This window comes from Oratosquilla oratoria, chromosome 39 (assembly GCF_046742065.1).
Source record: "Oratosquilla oratoria isolate Oo_2021 chromosome 39, ASM4674206v1, whole genome shotgun sequence".
Lineage (NCBI taxonomy): Eukaryota > Metazoa > Arthropoda > Malacostraca > Stomatopoda > Squillidae > Oratosquilla > Oratosquilla oratoria.
In genome coordinates this window covers 9,102,448-9,126,732 of record NC_134815.1, presented here as the reverse complement: position 1 = coordinate 9,126,732, position 24,285 = coordinate 9,102,448, and the positions used below count along the sequence as shown (strand labels likewise).

The window sequence follows — 24,285 nt, the reverse complement described above, 5'->3', positions numbered from 1 at the left end:
CCCCAACAAAAATAGTTCAGTGATGCTCTTGTTATTTAGATTACAGGGAATGACGTATACAGTGAATGATCTCAAATGACACAATTTAGATGACATCACTTCGATAAGAGATTAGAATGAGAACAATTCTTCACCTAAAAAGGACTTCAATCTGGACTTGAACACAGGGAGGCTAGGGACATCAACAATATTTGGGGGCAATGAATTCCACTTCTGGATAATTCGACAAGAAAAGAATCGCCTACGAACCTCCAAATGAGAATGTTGCATTTGTATCTTAAACCTATGGCCTCTAGTGCCAACATCAGGAGACAAGGTGAAGATGTCATTAGGAGAGATGATGGAAAGATCATGAAAGATGCGGTAACAGTATATGAGATCTTGTCGCAACAACCTGCCTTTCACAGAGAACAAACCCAGTGAAGACAGCCTATCAATATAGGGAAGATCAGTTAATCATGTGGGCCTATTCTGTTTTGTCCACCTGCGTTGTACGGACTCCAATAGATTGCTTTGGCCCAAGTACCCTAGATCCCATATGGGAGAAGCAACCATACAACCAATACTCGACTACTGTAGTCAACTCTGGTCACCACATAAAAAAGGAGACTTACAAGAACTGGAGTCTGTCCAAAGACACTTCGCCAGGCAAATCACAGGTATGCAAGGCCCGAATTATTGGGATCGCTTGAAAAAAAAAAACTAAGCCTGTATTCACAGTAAAGGAGACGGAGAGATATCGGGCCATGTATGTGTGGAAGGTACTGGAGAAACAGGTGTCTGACCCGACTACATTGTCTCTGCAAGAGACACAGGACAGTAGAAATGGTCGCGTGTGTGAGAAGAAACATCTACCTACATCTACTCCAGAAAAAAATAAGATCCTTTTGGCCTCCAGTTTTACTAACAACGGCCCCAGAATTTTTAACACGCTCCCAAAACTTGTTAGAGATATCAATAACTGCCCTGTCATCAAGTTCAAGATACATGTGGACAAATTTTCGAAGACACTGCCAGACAAGCCTCCTGTATTTGGGTACTCAGCTCACTGCAGGGCAACCTCAAACTCCATACCAGACCAGATTGACTTACAAAAGGAAAACTCCGGCTGGAGGTAACGGTGGACCACCACAGCTATGAAGTAGACCCGGTAAATTCTAAGTAAACTATGTCAATGATTATTATTTTAATTACTTATTATAATTTAGCATGTCCTGTTCTTAGCTATATTACTTCATATTTAAATATATCTAGGTCCTTTGTTTTTAAGAGGACCACAATGGAAGTAAGTTTCAAATGCTTTTTGTGTCATCCCCGTAATTTTATGCATTGTATTTTTATACCTATGTATCCAATTACAACATAACTAAAATAAACTATCAAAGAATCAATTATTCAGAACAATGAGGTCACTCCTGTAAAAACTGACTGTACAATATAACGAGCTGAATTTGACAGTATTTGTTCGTGTAATAAACGTCTTGATCCCTTTCTTAACTTGTTTACTCTCCATGTTTATTATTAAGACGAAATTTATTTATATTCCCCAAATTTATTTCTACTCATACGTATTGGCTGATATATTCATGATAGGTCATAAAAGATTTGGGATCTTATGTAGTGGAAACGGTACGAACACGATAAACGATGCAATCCTTTCTGCGATGCGCTTTTGTTCTTTGAAATAAGAATCCTATAATCTACACAATTGTTGCCCTCACTCTAGTGTTTGGGTGCTGATTGTTAGTCACAGGTTGACAGTCTGTAGGGAACAGTATCTCAACTCCGACAAGAATAATCATAACATTACAAAGATGCTTGCGTTAATCAATAGGATATTAGACTGGTTCAAGAGTTTGTTCTGGAAGGAAGAGATGGAATTAACTCTCGTAGGCCTTCAGTACTCAGGGAAAACCACCTTCGTAAATGTGATAGCGGTAAGTGTCTGCTGTCAGTTTTTACCCCAATTTAAGTATACTGCTGGTAAAGGTTTGGAGTTTTACTTACATTTGTAGAATAAACGCAAAATAATTTGCACCCATAATGTTCTTTACAAGATTCTCCCCTCCATAAAGTGCGCATTATGGATGGGCGTGTTGGTCATCTTGTATTAATCATGGAATGATGAATAGATTGTTTGTACATACATACATATATCTATATATATGTAGTAATTGATTTTTCATTTAATGCTGTGAAGCCTTGTGCATTATTTAAGGTAGAATGGTAGTTTACTTTTTTGGTATTGTAAACCATTTCAGAGGTTGCAGTCATTGATTGCAGTTTCAATACATGTGTTACACATTTTATATTCTATATTGTGTTTTATTTGTATAAACATTAATAGGAACCTGTCTTTCAAACCGTGATCTAAAGCTGAAAGCAGCAAGAGCTCATGTTAATATAAAAAAGCTTTGATTATGGTTCAGACAGAATTGTTAAGGACAGGATTATCATCACCATAAGTTTTGTCAATTATTTAAGAATAAAATGAATTAAAGGCCTTGTTTGAGATAAAATATGGATGACCAGGGAAAGAAGTCGAGAATTTATTAGATTGTAAAGTTGAAACATTCTGGGAAGATTTACCTGTCTTTGAAACAAAGAGGGTTGGGCACTTGTTTATCTCTTTCCATGAAAGTCAATTTAATAAGTTTAAGCTAGGGAATTGATTCCCATTAATCTATTACAAGAGAACAGATGAACAAATGCCAAAATTTTTATGCTGTGTAGTAGATTATCACTTGTGGTTATTCTACTTCAGATAACTTGTAACCTGTGGATTAGGCTTATCAATAGCTGCACATACCCAGTATCTGTATAGGTAACCCCTTTTATATATAATGGCTTTTATCCCTCTGTATTAGCTATGGGTATTAGCACCACCTGCAAGTGATAATCTTATGAGGTGGATGTCAAAGAGGATCATCTCCTTGACACTTGTCGTCATAACCTTTTCAACACCCTCTTCTTTCTGGAGGCGCTACCCAAGAGGCACTTTGTTTAGGAACAGAGCCTAAATTTGCTAAGTTTCTAGAAGTGCACGCCTATGCAATATAGCAATAGCAAATTAGATATTAATTTTGTAACTTATAATATATCTGTGTAATGTATGCTTTTCTTGGTGGAGATCTATAACAGAATAAGTCGCTAAAAGTGATACTCAAACAAATGTAGCCACTCTGACTGCTTGAGATGCCATCTTTGTTTTGGTAGATGCAGTGGTCAAAGAAATGTCAGTTATAATCTAACCTAACCTACCTACCTAACCTGCATTTAGTAATGTGGTACCTGTAATTCTAGAGGTCATCAGGTTCATTGTTATCTTTGACCACCAAATCTATCGAAAGAAAGATGGCGTCTCAAGGAGTTGCCATGACTCGGTTTGTTAGTGAATTACCTTTAGCAACGTTTTCTGTCATTGATTTCTGCCAAGAAAAATATATATTATATTGATGTATTATAATTTATCAAATTTATATTTAATTTTCTACTGCTATATTGCAGTAAAAAAAAAAAAAGGTACTCGAAATTCTCTTAGTAATTTGACTTTTTTTTAATGTAAAAATCATAAGTAACAGTAATAGGAGATGAAAGGTATGCCAATAGAACTCTTAGATGGAACAAGTTGACCAGTTATACTAAGAGCTGTCAGTAATAGGAAAGGTGCCTTTATGGGGACTTGCTCAGGGAAACCATGGGGGAATGGCAATGGCAGCACGTGAGTGAAGTGACATGCCTCCAGATGAATGCTCTCCATTGATGATAGAGCTGATAATTAACTCCCTCTATACTTGGTGGCATTTCTTTGTATTCTGGCTACTGCCAAGATATTTTATTCAGCTGCATGTGACCTCTTCAGCAGTGAAGGGTTCAACTATATTGATGAACCCATTGCAAACTGATTGTGGTCACTTATTTCAGGTGCTAGAATGCCAAGTTGCATGTGATCTCTGCTTTCAAAAGGGTTAACAATTGATGTAAATATGGGGAACTTGAGTACAGTATTATTCTATCATGTTGTGACATAATGAAACTGTGAACTTTACCACTTCAGTAAGAGTCAAATTCTCACGTGCAACATCGGCTGCCATATGTACTATTCATCACACTACTTGCATTATAAAGTCACTGCTATATTACTCGTTCTTTTACTCTGAGTAATAAAAAACACAGAAAACAGGATCAAACTAATAACTCGTATACAACTACAAAAATATATATAATCAAGATGCCAACGCTGGCATCCTCGTGACACCTACATAGGAGTCATTGTACTGAAGTGATTAAATACACCTAGGTATCTTATATACTCTCCAACTACCACTTATGCCCAGGACATAAAACACCACCAATTCCCAAAGTAGTTTTGTTATAGGCCCAAACGCCCACACAAGTGGTGGTTGGTGAGAGTTTGGTTAAGAGACATGTGAGAGTTCGGTTAAGAGACATGGGTGTACTCTGAAAACCTAGTTAAGAGGTGTATGGTCAAGTGATGACCAGTGCTGATACTTATCCATAATCAAAGTGCCGTCTTTACAATACAGTTAGAATGACTACTTCTATTTCATAATGTTTATATCAGGGTGCATTATATATATGCTGGTAATCTCTGGGATAGGCTAGATGAAGGTTCAAAGGCTACTTCTACTGAAGATAGTTTGGGTTGTTAGGATAGACATGATTTAGATGTAATGATCATACATATTAATTGTGAAGCAGTGTATATCAGAAAAAGCTTTATTGAATACCCTTCAACAAAATAAAAGATATGTAATTATGAATCAATGGGTTCATTACTTCAGTGTTGGAGAAAATGTAAACTAGATTACCAACTTAGCATAGGCCTATAAATATTCAATCCCCCTGTGATAACAAAAAATAGATTATATGGTTGCATAGCAATATGAATGGATAGATTTCATTGTGAGGAAGCATCCTTAACAAATATATTTTATTATTATGGTGCTGGCTATGAAATCTCCATATAGGACTTTGGTATAGTGTTTTGAATTTTAATTAAATATTTGTGGGTTCATTCTGTCGTGTAGAGCTTGGGATGTGAAGGCAAGTATGCTTTTTGTATCCTAATTGACCAGGGCATAGAGGTACATACAATTGATATGAAATAATTAATTGATTAGATAAACAAATTTTAAACTACATAGTAGGTGCCCATCTTCAAATAAAACATGAATGAATTCCAAATATGATAAAATAGTGCTAGGAGTCAGAATCTCTTTTCTGTAAAACAGTGAGGTAAGCACACACTTAAATGTGAAATCTTAATTTGAAGGTATTGATCTTGTACTATTAATGACAAAAAATTGTGTGTATGACTTAATTTGGTCTGTTAAGCATATACCAAATCTATCGAAATAAACACCTCAAGTAAGGGTGGAGCCTTTATTAGTACGACATTTCACTTGTTCCAGCTTTTTCAAATACTTAGTTGTAATACACATGACTGAGATTGAATAAGAAGAACTGAGAGAATGGGGAGGGAGATGAAGGAACGGTGGGGGGTAGAGGGTCATTGACTCCACTCCCCCCAACCTCCCTTCCTCTCTCACTCCCTCCCCCCATTCCCACAGTTTTTATTTCATTTCAATCATACGTATTACGACTAAGTACTTGAAAAGGCTGTAACAAGTGAAACGTGGGACTAATAAAGGCTCCATCCTCACTTGAGGTGTTTATTTCAATAGACTTGTCTGCGCCTTGCTTTGACCATCACTTCCATTAAAGAACTTCGATTATTGTTATTATTTAATGATGTGTGTATTAACACTTTTGTGAAAAATTGCCAGATACTAGTTTATATCCTAGGAGCCAGTAGAATGCCTCCACTCGGCCCCATATTTGTTTTTCAATTTAGTAAGCCTTCTTATGGACCAAAGGGTCTTGTACTTCTGTTTGGTCTCCCTATGTTGTACAATGGTGGTAAGGGTTACTAAAAGCTTTACTATTAGGTAGCCCTAAGCATTAGTAAATTATGATGGATAAATGCAACATATTTGGTGTAGAGCATTTTTGGCAGGAGCACACAAAGCCTTCAGTTTCTTCCATGTCTATATTGCCAGTGCTGTGCAGTTTGTAAAAATGTATAGTTGCATGTGAGAACCTGGGTCAGTAGGCATATATCGTCTGTATGGTAAGTCCTAAGTGTTAGGTGCAGTGGTCACTTTCACTGTACTAGGTAATATATCCACAAATGAACTGCTTATCCTTGGAGATGGATAGTGGGGCTGCCCATTCTCCAAACCTAACCCCCTCAGATCCATCAGGAAGTGCAGCCCTGGAGGGCTACCACTCAGTCACAGTAGCTACTAGGACCAAAATATTTACCAACTTCACCTGTTTCTCACTCCTGTCACACATGGAGAGCTGACAACTATTAACTGCTCCACCCCCTTCCCATAAGTCCCATAACAATACAAAATGTAAAACGGTCCAAAATTACTTCCCAGAGATGTCATGGTAGAACCCAAAACCATTGCTAGGCTCTGTAGGACTGTAGATAGTTTTTGTGAAACTTGAGGGAAGTTATTACATATCCACTAAGAATGGTTACTACTTTCTGTGACAGACTGATCACCACATGATAGTATTTTATTTTATCCACAGTCTGGACAGTTCAGTGAAGATATGATCCCAACAGTTGGCTTCAACATGCGTAAAATAACTAAAGGCAACGTGACCATTAAGGTTTGGGACATTGGAGGACAGCCACGCTTCAGGTCAATGTGGGAACGCTACTGTCGAGGAGTCAATGCTATTGTGTAAGTAGACAACAAATGTGTCTTTTTTTTTTTTTTCAAGCAATACTTTGTACATTGATTAATTTCTTCAACATGGCATTTTATATGTACTTGTAAAGCTTTATTTCCTTATACTTCCTGTTGTATGCACTATTTCCTCCCAATCTGTTTCTTCAAAGCCTCCCTTCCCAAAATTGAGTCTGCCTTGCCAACATTATTCATTCCTTGGTTTCATTCAGATTTGTATTTTCCACTATTTGTTATTTCTCAAAACAGCTTGCCACACACTTGGTAAATTTTTTGTTGTGCACACCTACACAATAAAACAATAGAAAATTAATTATTGATTTTGTAAATTATAATAGATCAATGTAATATGTGATGTTTTTTGGCAGAAATCAATAACAAAAAAGTTGCTAAAACCTATTTCCTAACGAACAAAGTCGGGGCGGCTGGATGATACACTATATTGTCTCGATATATGCCGAGGTCGAAGAAATGAAGGGATGATAAATTAGTCTATTCTAACCTAACCTATATTCAATAATTTGGTACCTCAAATTCTAAAGATCATCCTGGTCATTGTTGTCATTACGGATGTTGACAGCCTGATTATTATTGTACCTTGGGCAATTAACAGATGACAGCAGAACCCTGTGTTCTCTCATAAGGTCCAAGGAAGCCCTATTATCTTTGTAACAGTGCTTATTAATGTCACCTGGAGTTTGAGAACACCCGGTCCACAACGTTAAAGCTATCGTCTGATAGTGATGGACTGGCATGGCGTCTGGACTGTATCCTAGTGGCTTCGTTCATTAGTAAATTTGCTTGTAGCAAGGTTTTTTTGTTTTTTATTTCCACCAATAAAATCTCATATGTTCATGCATTATAATTTACAAAATTAATATTTATTTTTCTAATGCTATATCGTGTGGGTGTGCACAACTAAAATAATACCACACATTTTATCTTGTCTCTTCTCTAGGTGGTATAGCTTATTATTCCCCACTTATAGATCAACATATATTGGGGAATTTGGTCTACCAAGCACAAAAATATCAGGCGTTTTACCATGAAGCAATCATTTACTGTGTATGTGTAACTTATATACCTAGTAGCTTACACTTTCTTCGTCTAATTTGTTCCAGGTATCTATCACTCTGTGTGGGAAGCTATTCTTTTTCAGATCTCTTCTGTAATTTTTTTTTTTTTTTTTTTTTTTTTTTTTTCATCGACCCATTTCAATAAATCATTCTTATCTAAGATTTCCATCCCTTTCATAATTATATAGATAGTAGGTCTCCTATTTCCCTTCTTTGTTCCAGAGTTGGTAATTCTAATTTGGACAGTCCTTGTTCATACGTCATTTTGTAAAGAGTTGGTGCCAGTTTTGTTGTTGCTCTTTGTATTCTTTCTAATTTATTTATATTCTTTTTGGTACTGGGTGTCCATAGTGTTGCTGTGTACTCAAGTTTTGGTCTTATTAGTGTACCGTATTTTCCGGCTTAAAATGCGCATCGGGTTATAATGCGCACCCATGCACTTCGTTATCTCAGTACACAGATAGCGCACACCGACGTATAACGCGCATGCCAGGAAAAGTCACTGGTGGCTAAAGCTCGTGAACTGCATGTATGCGACTCCTGCTTGCGTTGGTCCATTGTTTTGTGGGAAATTTGAGCCATGAAAAGTTTATTGAATACAAAATGTACATGAAAAATTTCGGATTTTTACAGAAAAATTGTAATTTACTATCCTGAGGGAATAATTCATCTTACAAGTTTTTATCACCGTGTTCAAGTTTTTATCACTGTGTACAAGTTTTTATCGCCATGCAGCAACTATGTTTCGGTTCATAAGTGTCTTTACTGAAGTGGTTTAGTTTAACAAACTCTCGCAAGAGGGTGTTTAGTGTAGGCTAGGTTGGCAATAGAACTGTCAATCTCGGCCCTGATCTCGCATATTCCGGGTGAGCTAAAACGGCCAACGTTCATGATGTTGGTACCAATGCTGTTTTACGGATCCCAAATATTTGCATAGACTACGATAATTAATGTAAGTAAAAATAAACCAATGAAATAACGGCGATTACTTAGTATCATGTGAACGAGGTTACATGGAGAAGTATTTTTCATTGGCTAGAGCCACCGCTGGGAAATCTGTTGATTTGTCACTAAATTAAGTGTCAGTTTAGGCATCAATCAGCACACAACTAAGAAAAAGTCGGAACTACATGTACCGGTATATGACTCATGTTGTGCGTTGGTCCCTTATTACTTTGTAGCTTAAATAGTTTGTAGGAAATATGATCTAAAAAAGTTTATTGGAAGTAAAATACTGTATACAGAAAAATTTAATGTTATATCTTGAGGAAATAATTCGTCTTTACCATTTTTTATTTAATACTGAAACAAACTACAGACTGTTTCGTTTTAGCTTTGAACCTACAATGACAGTGGTGAAATAGGACAGTCTCTCATCAAGGTGACGTTTAGTTAATATAACTCCCGAAAGAGGGTGTTGTAGTCAGGTGTTTGACACGAGTTTATGAACGGCCGCAACGGAATTTGTACCGTACCTAAAGTGAAGCAACAAAGCCAACATAAAAATTCAAACTAGGATGCTGTGAACATGGGCAAATATCATGAATATTGATCATGTTTCATGGTGTTTAGGCCTATTTAAACATGAAAAATAAGATTCGATAGATACCTACCTATACCAAATATTTATATAGCCCATGCTGACGTATTCTTTCATGTCACCATGGCTGTTCTTCTTGTTCTCACGGAACATCACGGAGAAGTGTGCCGTCCCGACTTTGTGACAGCCAACATCGTCATGTTGTTGTGAAAAAAATTACACACACAGCTGCAGAATTTTTATCATAGGCCATAGATAATGCTCACCACCGGATAACGCGCACCCCCCATTTTTAGGCCCTTCCAACATATAAAAGTCGCGCACTATACGCCGGAAAATACGGTAGTTAATTTTTTTTATCATTTCCTCATCCAAATAGACAAATGCCACTTTTATTGACCTCAATAAATTGTAGATTTCTCGGACTATTTTATTAATATGTTTGTAATGTCTTTGCTGATCATCACTCCAAGGTCTTTTTCAAAGTTTACTTTTTTTACCTCTTCATCAATTTTATAATCTTGATATTCTGTTTTTACTTTTTCCAAATTCCATTATACTACATTTCTTGATATTGAATTTCACTTCCCACTTTTGAGTCCATTTCCAGATCTTGTCCAAGTCTTGTTGTAATGAGTTGCAATATTCCTCCGTTCTTACTTTAGTATTTTTGCGTTGTCTGCAAAGAAATTTATATAACACTCTTCTTCATCCATGTCATTTATGTATATGGCAAATATGATCGGAGCCAGTACTGATCCCTGCGGTACTCCACTTTTCATTTCTTCCCAATTTGAGAAATTGTCTCTAATTACTACTCTCATGTTCCTCCCAGTCAGGAAGTCTTTCATCCATTCCAATATAATGTGTGTATTTACCTAGTTGTATTATATGGGAAGGGAGCTATGCTCGTGGTGACCCATCTTTGTATCTCAGCATCAAGTTTTTTCTTAAAATCTTGAATAGTGTTTGCACACTGTTTCTTTGTCCAATTTGTTCCAAGTATCTCACTTCGTGTGGGAAGCTTTTCTTTTTCTAGATCTCTTCTGTGATTATCCTTTTTTAGTTTCTTTTCGTGTCCTCTTGTTTTTCCATTGTCCCATTTCAATAAGTCATTCGTCATTCATGTCTAAGATTTCCATTCCCTTCATAATTCTGTAGATAGTAAGCCTCCTCTTTCCCTTCTTTGTTCTAGAGTTGGTAATTCTATGTATTTACCTAGTTTTCCTAGTTGTATTATACGGGAAGGGGAGCTATGCTCGTGGTGACCCGTTTTTGTATCTCGCAAGATCAAGTTTGCTCTTAAATTGTTGTATTGTGTTTGCAGGAGGTGCTCAGATGAGAGGGAGGGTGGAGGGGTGTGGAGTGTATTCAGGGATGGAAGGGGTGGAAATTATTTTATGCCTTTCCCTTTTTGGCTACCTCCCTTGTAAGGGGGAAAAAAGCCTTGGTATGTGTGTTTGCACACACTATTTCTTCATCCAATTTGTTCCATACATCTATCACTATGTGGGAAGCTGTTCTTTTTCAGGTCTCTTCTGTAGTTATCCTTTTTGAGTTTCATTGCATGTCCTCTTGTTTTTCCTCTGTCCTGTTTTAATAGGTCCTCTCTATCAAGGCATTCTTTTCCTTTCATAATTCTGTAGATGGTTATTAGGTCCCCTCGTTCTCTTCTTTGTTCCAGGGTTGGTAATTCCAGTTCGGCCTGTCTTTGTTCATATGTTAGGTTTGCAAATGTTGGGACCAACTTTGTCATTGCTCTTTGTATTCTTTCTAATTTTCTTGTATTCTTTTTTGTACTGGGTGACCATATCAGTGCTGCATATTCCAATTTTGGCCTTATCAGTGTTTGTAATATTTTCTTGATCATTTCCTTATCCAGGTATTTAAAGGCCACCTCTATTGATCTCAACAAATTGTATATTTCTCCGACTATTTTATTTATATGTTTATCCGGTGACATGTCTTTGGTGATGATTACTCCAAGGTCCCTTTCAGAATTCACTTTCTTTACTTCTTTTCCATCAATTTTATATTGTCCTGTTATTCTCTTCTTGCCTTTCCCAAATTCAATTATACTGCACTTCTTGATGTTGAATTCTACTCATCTCTTGCTCCACTCTGAGACTTTGTTCAGATCCTTCTGCAATGAGTCACAGTCTATTTCAGAGTTTATTCTCTTTAATAATTTTGCATCATCTCCAAAGCAGTTCATGTAACTATCAATGCCCTCATCCATGTCATTTACATATACAGCAAACATTATCGGAGCTAGTACTGACCCCTGTGGGATGCCACTACTCATTTCTTCCCATTTTTAATATTTGTCTCTGAGCACCACTCATTTTTCTTCAATGTAGGAAGTCCTCCATCCAACTCAATGGTTTTCCATGTATGCCTCCTATTGTTTCCAGTTTATATAGTAATTTTCTGTGTGGTACCTTATCAAATGCCTTTTGTAGGTGTGTGTGTGTGTACATGTATTAAGAATGGTAGTGTTAGAAATAAGAACTGATTATTGTGTAACACATCAAGTTGGGTCAGACAGACTTTCTTTGATTGCAGTTATATGGTGGATGCAGCAGACCCTGAGAAGATAGAGGCCTCACGAAACGAGTTGCATAACCTTTTGGACAAGCCTCAGCTTATGGGGATTCCTGTTTTGGTCTTAGGGAACAAAAGAGACTTGCCCAATGCACTAGATGAGAAAGGACTTATCGAACGAATGTAAGTCATTCTTTACGGACTTTACAGTAGGATTTAATATGGGGTGGCCTTTGTTTTAAATAAATGTATTGTTTTGTATACTTTTGTATTTATTTATTTTAAGTTAAATACTCTTGAATGTGAATATTTTAATTTTCCTGAAGTAACATCATTACTGATATATCTGCAAGTTATAGAAGGTCAAAATTCTTAATGCTTATTGTGGTGTATTTAGAATTAATTTCCACATTGTTCATTCTAGTCAGCCTGTAGAATTTAACTTTTATGATGTAAAATGAAAGCATGGAATTGTATGGGGTATGTATAAGAAAATTTTAGTTATTGCAGGAGTTCCAGCTGCCAGACTCATGCATTTTTCTATTTGACCCAGTTCTGCTGGTAACAGATCTGGTTTTGCTGTGAGTTGTGCATAATCTGTGAAGGCTTGATATTATAAATATATACCAAGGGATCTTTCCCCCTTACAAGGGAGGTAGCCAAGTTAAAATGCTCCTACTCATTCCACTCCCATCCACCACTCATTCCCTCTCATCTTAGCTCCTCATGGATAATGGGTCATCCCTGTATCCAGCCCACTGCCATGGGTCAGAAGCAATGTTGCAAGACATAGTACATCCACAGTAAGGCCACCTTATTTGATTGGCAACCCCCCCCCCCCCATCCTCTCATGCAGAAAGAGAAGACAGGAAGGAATCCTTTCAGGCTGCATCAAAATATCATTTACACATACTCCCCATCCCCCACCCACTCCCTTTCATGTATCACAGCATCATCCATACACAACCTATCTTCTGTCTCAACAGACATTCCCCTCTTTCCTAATGCCCCTTTTACCCTATCCATCAATCTCATCCTTGGTCGCTCTCTTATGTTCACTCCTGCCACCTCTGCCTTCCACACCTCTTTTACTAATCTTTCTTCGTTCATTCTTTCCACATGTCCAAACCATCTCAATACTTTCATCAACCCTATCTCTCAACTCCCTTTCCATGTTGGGAAAAAGGATTGTGGTACTCCCCAAGGTAGGCGTAGCTCCTCTCGGGGATCAGTACCACCTGCGTAGAGCCGGTGGCCAGGGGTGGTTGCTGCCGTTTGGCCCCCAACTCTTGGGGTTGGGGGGTGGTCCCACGACGTAGACGCTGCAGCTCCAGGACCTAATCTCTGTGAGACACACCACAACACTCTTCAAATCATACAAAACAAAGCCCTAAAAACAATTACAGGCTGCACAAATACAACACCTACAGACCATTTACACCATGAAACAAAAGTCCTCAAAGTCAAGGACCACCTCGACATGAGAGGCACACAAACACTTGCCGCAGCCACCACAAACACATTACACCCGCTACACTACATAGCAGAACACCCACACACACCAAGAAACATTAAAACAACACCCAAAGACCTTTATCACGCACAGATACTCTCTTCTCTTCCTCCACAAATACCAGCCTCCAGAAACATATTCATAATCATATCACCCACCGCTCCATTAACACACTGAAAGACAACACACTGCTGCATGCCAGACCCCCTGATATCCACCCTTCTGAATCCTCTCTCCCACGAAAGGACAGAGTCCACTTGGCCAGACTGTGGTGCGGTCACCACCCAGCACTTCTAAGCTACCAGAAGAGGCTGGATGACCGCATTGTGAACAGCTGCCCAGGATGTAACACTTCACCCCATACCATACAACACATAATGGAAGACTGCATTATACACAATCATGCACGCAAACAACACAACATACGCTCTATAAAGGATTTGTGGGAAAACCCAGTTTCGGCTATGGCATTCCTTGGGGAGACGGGACTGCTCGGACAGACAGTCTAGGGAATGACAACAACAACAACTCCCTTTCCATCTCCACTCTCCTCCTCACCTCGTTTCACACTCTCCCCAGCTTAGTAACCCCTATCACACTTCTCAGGCACCTCATCTCAAACACATTTAAACATTTTCTCTTATGTTCCATGTTTCTGCCTCATACAGTGCTGTCAGCACAATCCTTCATATAATCTCCTCTTAGCATCCATTTCCAAATGTCTATTTCTCATTACACTTTTTAATCCCCTAAGGCATTTACTCGTTTCTTTCAATCTACTTCTACCTCCAACTCCACTCCTCCCTTTCCTGCCACATTCACACCCAAGTATCTAAAAATATCCACTTCCCCCAGTCTCTCTCCCTTAATACTTGCTCCCAATTTGCTGCCACATTCTCCCCTTGTATATATCATCACCCTACTTTGACCTACATTTATCTTCAATTTCCTTTTGCATATATTTCCAAACTGTCATTAACTTCCTTAGTCCCTCCACTGATCCTGCCACAAGCATAGTGCCATCAGCAAAAAACAACTGGCTTGTCTCCCACTTTTCTCCATTTTTTTTAACAATCTCCAATCCCCAGCCAAATACCCATGCATTTACCTCTCGCACCACCCTATCCATGTATAAATTGAACAGCCATGGCAACATAACACATCCCTGGCAAAGTTCCACCTTTACCTCAAACCACTTGATCCCTGCTCTTAACACCTTTCCTCCTATCCCATATATCTGCAATACCTCCTTCAGTCCCTTCCTGTCTACCCAGTCATAACCTTTTCCAAATCTATAAAGGCCCAAAAGCATCCTTACTTTTTCCTAAACCTTTCTCACATATCTGCCTTACCACAAAAATCTGATCCATGCAACCCCTACCTGTCCTAAACTCGCACTGTTCTTCAGCAATTACTCCCCCTGTTCCTTTCCTAATCCTCTCAATCAAAACACTCCCATAGCCTTCCCAACTACACTCAACAAACTGATCCCTCTGAAATTACTACTAACACTTGGCCCCTTTCCCCTTGTAAAACAGAACTATACAGGCATTCCTCCAGTCCTCTGGCACTCTCCCCTCTTTTAAAGAAATAAAACAACCTCTCCAGCCAGTTCATCACTGTACCCTCATTTAGACACTCCACATGACACCTATCCAACCCAGGTGCCTCACCTGTTCTCAATTTAACAACTGCTTTCACCTCATCTTTCCTTATTTCCCCTCCAATTTCCTCGCTCAACACTCATTTTCTTAGCACTTCCCACTGCAACTACCTATCCCTCCTTATCCTTCACAGTTAACGACTCCTTAAAATACTCTGCCCTTCTTACTACCTTCTCTTCCATTATCATCTCTTCATCTGCATCATTTACCTTTTCTTCTCTGATTTGCCTCCTCTTCCTCTCTTGATTTCTTTCCAAAACCTTTTTATTACTTTAATAGATTTCTGTCGTACTCATACCCTGCTTTGCATCTGCTCTCCTCTTTCCCTCCTTTATCTTATGCTTTAATTCTCTTTTCTTTGTAACTCTCATATGATTATCTTGTCCTATTTTGTAACCAATCTGTGAATGTTTGCTTCTTCTCTTGTGCAACCTTCTTTGCTTCCTCATCCCACCACTCACTATCCTTCCTTCTATTTCCTCCCATCCTCCCGTACACCAACTTTGTACGCCTACTCCTTCCTTCAACTCTCCATATTCCTCCTCCACTCCTATTTCTACTCTATCCTTCACTCCCTCTCACTCCTCTCTCAGCTTCTTGTACTCCTTCTTTTCTTTCTCGTTTAAGCAGTTTACTCTAAGCACCTCCCTATCTTCTGTTCATCTATCCTCCAGTCTTAACATACCTTCCACCAAAAAAGATCTGATATTCCCCCCCACTCTCACCCCTTAGAACATGTACATACATACATGTACCAATGGCTTTTTTCCCCTTACAAGGGAGGTAGCCAAAAAACAAAGGCATAAAAACCATTCCCACCCATTCCATCCCTAATACACTCCACCCTCTTCTCTCCCTCTTATCTTGGCACCTCCTGGATGATGGGTCATCCCTGCATCTTGTCCACTGCCCTGGATCAGAAGCAGTGTCACAAGACGCAGCACATCCACAGCAATGTTGCTTCATTAAATTGGCGACCCCCCCCCCTCTCTGTCACCCCATGCAGAAAAGGAGATGGGGAGAAATCCCTTCAGGCTGCATCAAATTTTTCTCAAACATGTTACCTCACCTCCACCCATCCCCCACCCATTCCACCTCATGCATCACATCATCCATATACAACCATTCTCCATTCACCCGTCTTCTGTCCTCTCCCATCCTTCCTCAACAGACATTCCCCTCTTCCCCAAAGCCCCTTTTACCCATCCATCCATCTCATCCTAGGTCACCCCCTCCACATCTGCCTTTCACACGTCTTTTACTAGTCTTTCTTCACTCATTCTTTCCATGTGTCCAAACCATCCCAATACTCTTTCTTCCACCCCATCTCCCAATTCCCTCACCACCCCTGTACTCCTCCTCACCTCCTCATTTCTCACCCTATCCAGCCTAGTAACCCCTGTCATACTTCTCAGACACCTCATCTCAAACACATTCAAACTCCCTTTCTCTTCCTCCCTCATGTTCCATGTTTCTGCCCCGTACAATGCTGTCGGCACAATCACTCCTTCATACAATCTCCTCTTAGCATCCATTCTCAACTGTCTATTACTCATTACACTTTTTAATCCACCAAGGCATTTACTGACCTCTCTCAATCTACATTCTACCTCCACTCCTCCCTTTCATGCCACATTCGCACCCAAGTATCTAGAATTATCCACTTCCTCCAGTTGCTCTCCCTTAATGCTCACTTCCAGTCTGCTGCCACTTTCACCCCTTGTACATCTCATCACCTTACTTTTACACACATTTATCTTCAACTTCCTTCTTTCACACACTCTCCCAAACTCTGTCACTAACTTCCTCAATCCCTCCTGATCCTGCTACAAGCGCAGTGTCATCCGCAAACAACAGCTGGCTCAAATCCCACTTTTCTCCATTTTCTTTAAACATCTCCAATCCCCGACCCACTACCCTTGCATTTACCTCTCACACCACCCCATCCATGTATAAGTTGAACAGCCAGGGCAACATAACACATCCCTGATGAAGTCCCACCTTACCTTGAACCACTCACTCTCTCCATTTCTAATCCTGACACATGCTCTACTACTCTCGTAAAAACACTTGACAGCTCCTAAAAGCTTTCCTCCTATCCCGTATATCCAGAAATCTTCCTATTATTCTCCTGGTTACCATTATGTAGTCCATTAACACCCTATTTACCACCCATCCACCACCCTCTCCCTTGTGTAGTTATGCTTGACTTTCTTCCTAAACATTGTATTTGATATCAGCTCTTTCTAGACACATCTCCACTACTATTTTTTCCTGGAACTCCACACTTCCCAACCACTCCATCTATTGGTTAATTTCCTACCCTAACATTAAAATCACCCTATGTTGCTACATTTACATTTCTCCCTAAACCCTCTATGCACTCATTTAAATCTATCCAAAAAGCCTCCCTTTCTTCTACACACTTCTCACTACCAGGCCCGTATGCACTTAAGAAACCTACATCTCCCTTCCCAGTTTCACCTTCATCCACATTAATCTTCCACTCCACCACACATTTACCTATCTCTTCACTTACTAGTATAGCCACCCCTTCTCTCCCAGACCCTCTTATGCCTTTGGTACAGGACAGTGTTAAGGGTAGGGGGACAGCATAATGGAGGGACAGTCACAAATAGCATAATTTCTTTATGAATTGAGATTTCCTCTCGCAGACAAAATGTGTGGATCTGGTCTCTAGGGGTGCCCCATATAGAACCTAAAGTATCAGCTGCATGCTCCTGAGCCACATTTAACCCCACAATAACATGCAGCCAATACCCCAGACTGGGAACACTTAATTGTAGTATATAAGAAAGGAGCCATGCTCATTGGGTCCTCTCTCCTACTCTCCAATTTATTTTACTTAGCCTCAGATTCATATACAGTTCCAACTTAATCAAGATCCTTGATTTCCAATTGTTTAAATTTAGATTCATCTATTGTTCGAGCTTGGGCTATATCACCCTCTAAGCTATATTTGTGTGTGTGTGTTTATACATTTGTGTACTGATTTCTAGAAATGTTCATACTTGTTTTCTTTTCTTTTTCTTTTTTTCTTTTCTTCCCTTCCTAGGAACTTATCAGCCATTCAGGACCGTGAAATTTGCTGTTACTCTATATCTTGCAAAGAAAAGGACAACATTGATATAACGCTGCAGTGGCTCATCTCACACTCAAAGTCTGGTGGTGCTCGCTAGTCCAAGTGCTTATTGCGCTTCCAGCCTGAGGGGTGGCAGGTCTTGGAGAGAAGGAGAAGGAGTAAGCAGGAATGCAGTGTGCTGGACTGGCACTTTAGGCTTGTGAATCAAGTTGTGCTCTTTCTAGGCATTTGTACACTTGTTTTTCTGCCACTCAATTTGATGTGGGCATGACTGATGAGTGTTTCATTTTTGTTCAAGGTGAGCTTCTCTACAGAATTTAAGCATATTAAGTGTATTAAAAGAAAGTGCAAATAACACTGTAATATATATTGACCTTTCATATTACTGAAAAGATAGCATTTATAAACAACTCCATACCCACAGAAGAACCCTATATTTCTCCTTAAACACTTTCTTTGCTGGATTTTGTGATGCCTCAAACCTACTTTTACACTCGGGATCAGTCAGAAAACAATGTGTATATTTTGTGCACTGATGGATGGAATGTTTATACACTTTGATATTTAGGACAATATGTGGGTTGGGTGGAAACTGCCTATGGAAGCCAAGGACCCAGGCCAAGTGGCCGATGTCATTATACGAGGGGGAAGGGGTCCTGTGGTAGAATTCAAGCAACTATTAGCTCCGTCTTTGTCGTCGGACTTGACATGGAAAACCTAAGATTCGTCGTTTCTTTGAAGATAGTGAAGCCAGTCAGGACAAGAAAAGGTGGGGTGGAGTGTTGAAACAAAGCAGCCATATTGGGGGCACACAATGCCTTATGCATTACCACTGGAAGATGTTGAGGCATAAGAGTTAGAGCAGCATTTACATAGTTTGTGCATACCAACACTCCATATCAAATGTGTACAAGACACTACATGATGAACATTTATTGAAGTGAGATCTGTATAATCCATGTTTAGAAACTTAATCCAGTATACTGTTTGAATAATCTTCCAACCTAGGCAAGTGGTTATGAACATTGTGATTTTCTTAGTTTTAGATTTTTTCTCTCTCTTTTTTTTTTTTTTTTTTTTTTTTTTTTTTTTTTTTTTTTTTTCTCCTCTCTCTCCCCCCCAAAGGGAGCTGAGGAACTCTTACTGTTTAGAATTCTTTGGTGGCTTAAGTCCTTCACTTTGTAGCTCCTACTACAGGAAAGCTTGGAATAAACAGTATAAATTGGAAGGTATATCCACCATACAGGGGAGGGGGAGGGGGGCAAGTTGCACAGGGGTGTCTATTTGTCTGCTGTCTTGTACATTTTTGTAGAGTATTTGTTTATAATTTATCTAGAAATGTTTATATCCTTGTAGAGCTTTTCCTTATGTTTTGTTGGTAGTCATCTTGCTGCAGTATTTGCAATCAGTGCAGTAGCTTATGAAAAGCCTAGAAATTCTTCATATATATATATATCCTACGAATAAGCTTTTATTATATATTTTTAGGCTTACTGCACATCCTATTAGGATTATTCAGTACATTTTTTATATATATATAATTTCTTTTTCAGTTTCGGGTTAGTGAATTGTCTTGGTACATATGGGATGTAAGAAATGTATGTACTAGTTCTTGTAGTCAATAGAGTACTTGATTTGGTGCACAAGATTTGAAGATTTTAAGAAAGGTATGTTTGAGTGTGTGGTAATGTAGGGTGTTAGATTTATAATGAGAGCTTAGTTATATAATTGTGTGCAATATAAAAGTTGAATGAGTTTGTAAAAAGAATATAGAGAGATCTAAATTGCTTGTCTTCCATAAGAGACAAGTGAAGCAAGCCTAAGGTTTTGTTGCCCTGCATCAGTGGATAACCTATCAGAGGAGCAAGATGACTCATTCTAGATGAGGAAGACAAGTGATAAGCTTGACAAGATCTTTTTCAAAGTCTGCATGTGTGCATCCATATCCCACCTTGTTTGCTGGAATTTAATCTGTTGCATTCCTGGCTAGTTTGTTCCATTTCTTTGTACAGCAAACTTACTCCTTACACCTTTTATATTCTCTGTATTATAAATATATATATTTGATGCATTATTATAATTGCATTATAAGAAATTATGTAAAATGAACTGTGTTAATCTTTCAGTCTCTGTAGTTGGACATACTGCACAAAATCCACCAGAATCCATATCTTTGTAGTTATGGTAGGGCTTGTCTGTGGTTGGTCGGTCAGTCATCTCTGCTGATAATTAATTGTATGAAGTGACGATCCTGTTTTACATTTTCCCAGGTGCCATTTGAAACTGAGGTTTGTCTGTCTGATTGTTAGTACTGGGTTAAATTTTCATTGGGCCCAATTGTGTAATTGTGTCATATACTAAGAATTATATTCTCCACTGAGGGTTTTTTTTCCGAGGTGATGACAGGCAGTGAAGAGTATGATTGTCACACTGGATGTTGTTCCCACAAAGCTTACCTTTGCATCACCCAAACTCCATGGGGAAGTCCTAAACACATTGTTCTGAAACCCCTCCCCCTCTTGTGTTTATTCCTGTGTCACCTTTGTATTATTAATTATGCTGTATGTCATTTTCTCTATACCAGACTCACCATCAGCTGTAAGGAATTATAGATCAATAAAATATCTATGGAGTTTACTATTTTCTTACACCTTTACTATTAATTATTGGAATTGCTAACTACCAAGATGCTCTGGGGGGAAAATCAGTCAATCATTGTTCCCCAAGTGTCTTACGGTAGACCCCCCTTTTACAGGATGAATTCTTGTTTTCTAGATACTGGTCCACCCCCATGGAAATCATGGAAATCACCTTGTGTGTGGGGGCTTGGTATGTGTGTCCCTGTGAATTGATGGGTAAGGCTATAGGGGGCTTTGGCCTTTCTGTCCTGTTTAGGGGGAAAGGGCTACCCATTCATAGCTAGATTGCCAGCAAAGGGCCATACAAGATGGTTCCCACAATTAGTACCAGCAATGCTGCCCACCACGTGAAGCCATCCTGTCTTGATGGTTGGATGTTTGGGATAGGATAAGTAGTGGAGGGAGGTCTTCACTTTGTTGTGGTCACTTTCTAATCCCAAGGAGCAATTTTTTTTTTTTTTAAACAAATGGTCCTTGAGGTGCAGTCCATCAAACCCTCAAGACATCACTCTGTGGTCATGATGGTGATACTATGCATATGCAGGCTGGACCTTGTACTTCCCCTACCACTATTTCCTATGCTGGAAGACCCCACAGGTCACCTGCAAATCATGCCTCAACACTACATTAGTCAATGTCTACACTTCTTGTCATACTGTGCCATCCACTCTGCTTTCAAGCCTTTGAGAATAGTTCTCAGTGTCCTTCTCAAACATGATAGTGACTAATCAGGGCTCTGTGCCATTTACATCTGATAATGCTGCTAAAACTGCTTTTGAGGCAATAAATTGGTTACATATTGGAGACAACTGCTGAGGTCACTTGATCAAGCAATGTAACCATGAGAATGATTGTCCCAAACTCTATGATGCAGAAGAATGTGCTCCGAAAGTTTGTCATGCTGCTAAGTATCTGGAGAAAGATTGGAGTGCTTCCTACAAATAATCTTAAGAAGTATGGTAGAGGTGTGTTGATCCTATATGAAGTTGGGTTAATTTTGCTGAGGTTAGGTTATGTTGTCTAAGGGTAGGCTAAGTTAGGATTGGTTACACAAGGTTAGCTGAGGCTTGGTATATCCATCATGTACATATGCTATTATTGCGAGTTACACCAAACATAAATAAAGACTTAAAGCAAACCATGACAACTGCTGGAAAATTGATCTTTGAGTTATGCAGCAAGTTAGGTTAAACTAAGTTTAGGTTAGTTAATGTTACCTGAGGTTAGATTAGGTAAGCTGATGTTAGGATAGATTTGGTTAGGTGAAATTGATTGAGGTTAGGTCAGGTTGAAATGGATGAGTTTAGGTTAACTTGGGTTTGCTGAAGTTTAGGTATGATTACATAACATAGGAATGAAGGAAATTGTAAGAGAACATTAGACCTACAATAGGCAATTCTATATCCATTACCATCTATCATCCCCATCCTCAAAGTTGTCTAACTTTCTTAAAACCAATAGTTTCACTGTTCACTACATGGTTACTAAGTCTGTTCCAGAGTGTATGTGTATTTACATATACATATACACAGCAATGAGGACCACTCTAAGGAAATTAAAGTCTGTAACACATTGACGGAAATGCATCCACAGATTTTTCAGTAACACACTATCTGTCTGGTGGTAATGTGCCCTGCTCTGGTCTATTCTATTCGTTGACCATTCTGTTGGTAAACCAGTTCTTGCTTATTACCCTCTAGGACACCCACCCACAAAGGATTAAATCTAAAACTGTCCAATTTAAATCCATTACTACCCTGTTGTCTTAATATGATGACCTTGTAAACATCAGTGTTAAAGCTTTTGATCCACTTGAACAACTCTGTTAGATCACCCTGCACTCTGCATCTTTCCAGAGTGTAGATTAAGGTGCCTAAGCCTGTCTTCATAAGATAAATTTCAGAGCCCATGTATCATTTTGCTCATTCACCTCTGTACTGATTCTAGTGAATATTGCCTAGTCAGGGATGGGTCTAATGCCAGATGGAGTTTGATAACTACCTCTGCACTTTTATTTGTAAGTCCTAGCAATGAAACCTAATGCTCTGTTAGCTCTATTCCTGGCACTAATGAACTGATTCCTGGATTTAAGGACAGGACTCGCTATCATTCCAAAGTGTGTGTCTCGTTTTCTGTAAAAAGATAGTTTCAGCGCTGAAACAACCAGTTCTTGTTGTTGTTGTTGTCATTCCCTAGACTGTCTGTCCGAGCAGTCCCGTCTCCCCAAGGAATGCCATAGCCGAAACTGGGTTTTCCCACAAATCCTTTATAGAGCGTATGTTGTGTTTGCGTGCATGATTGTGTATAATGCAGTCTTCCATTATGTGTTGTATGGTATGGGGTGAAGTGTTACATCCTGGGCAGCTGTTCACAATGCGGTCATCCAGCCTCTTCTGGTAGCTTAGAAGTGCTGGGTGGTGACCGCACCGCAGTCTGGCCAAGTGGACTCTGTCCTTTCATGGGAGAGAGGATTCAGAAGGGTGGATATCAGGGGGTCTGGCATGCAGCAGTGTGTTAATGGAGCGGTGAGTGATATGATTATGAATATGTTTCCGGAGGCTGGTATTTGGTGGTTGTGGAGGAAGAGAAGAGAGTATCTGTGCGTGATAAAGGTCTTTGGGTGTTGTTTTAATGTTTCTTGGTGTGTGTGGGTGTTCTGCTATGTAGTGTAGCGGGTGTAATGTGTTTGTGGTGGCTGCGGCAAGTGTTTGTGTGCCTCTCATGTCAAGGTGGTCCTTGACTTTGAGGACTTTTGTTTCATGGTGTAAATGGTCTGTAGGTGTTGTATTTGTGCAGCCTGTAATTGTTTTTAGGGCTTTGTTTTGTATGATTTGAAGGGTGTTGTGGTGTGTCTCACTGAGATTAGGAGCCCATGCAGGACTCGCATAATTCAACACTGAGTGTATGCATTGTTTGTATATTGTTATATTAGTTTCTTTGTTTTGTCCAAATGTTGTTCCAGTGATTGACTTAAGTGCGTTAAGTCTGGGTGTGCATTTGTTTTTTATGTTTGTGATGTGTTGTTTGAAAGACATGGATGTATCGTATGTTACACCAAGAATTTTCGGTGTGTTTGTGTGTGGTATTAAAGTGTTGTTGATGTAGAGATGAGGTATGTATTTGTGTTCTTTTGTCCAGTTGGTGAGAAGTGTTGCTGTAGATTTGGTTGGAGCTATTTTGAGTCTGTTTGTGATGAACCATGTGTTGAGTGTGTCAAGGTATGGCTGGATTATTTCTGCAGCTTTGTCTGTGTTACTATGTGTGCATGTGATTATGTCATCTGCGTAGGAAGAGATTTGTATTTCTGAGGTGTCTGGCGTGGGTAAGTCATGCATGTATAGATTAAATAGTGTGGGGGAGAACCGAGCCCTGTGGTACTCCGTTCTTAATGTTTCTGATGTGCGATGATTGGCCATTA

At 39.2% G+C, this 24,285-nt stretch overlaps 1 protein-coding gene across 1 annotated transcript; it reads left to right on the top strand.

Moving 5' to 3' along the window:
* The first annotated feature begins 1,696 nt into the window (after positions 1-1,696).
* Arl8 (ADP-ribosylation factor-like protein 8) lies at positions 1,697-20,861 on the top strand. The gene is made up of 4 exons (XM_076176529.1): positions 1,697-1,937; positions 6,628-6,782; positions 11,970-12,131; positions 18,202-20,861. Exons 1-4 carry the CDS (start codon positions 1,815-1,817, stop codon positions 18,323-18,325), a joined length of 564 nt encoding a protein of 187 aa, XP_076032644.1. The 5' UTR covers positions 1,697-1,814; the 3' UTR covers positions 18,326-20,861.
* Positions 20,862-24,285: the final 3,424 nt, after the last annotated feature.

Excerpts from the sequence above, each read along its gene's own strand:
- Arl8 (XM_076176529.1), top strand. The coding sequence starts at position 1,815 with ATGCTTGCGTTAATCAATAGGATATTAGACTGGTTCAAGAGTTTGTTC. Across the intron at positions 1,938-6,627 it reads CCTTCGTAAATGTGATAGCG|TCTGGACAGTTCAGTGAAGA; the intron begins GTAAGTGTCTGC and ends TTTTATCCACAG. Across the intron at positions 12,132-18,201 it reads AAAGGACTTATCGAACGAAT|GAACTTATCAGCCATTCAGG; the intron begins GTAAGTCATTCT and ends TTCCCTTCCTAG.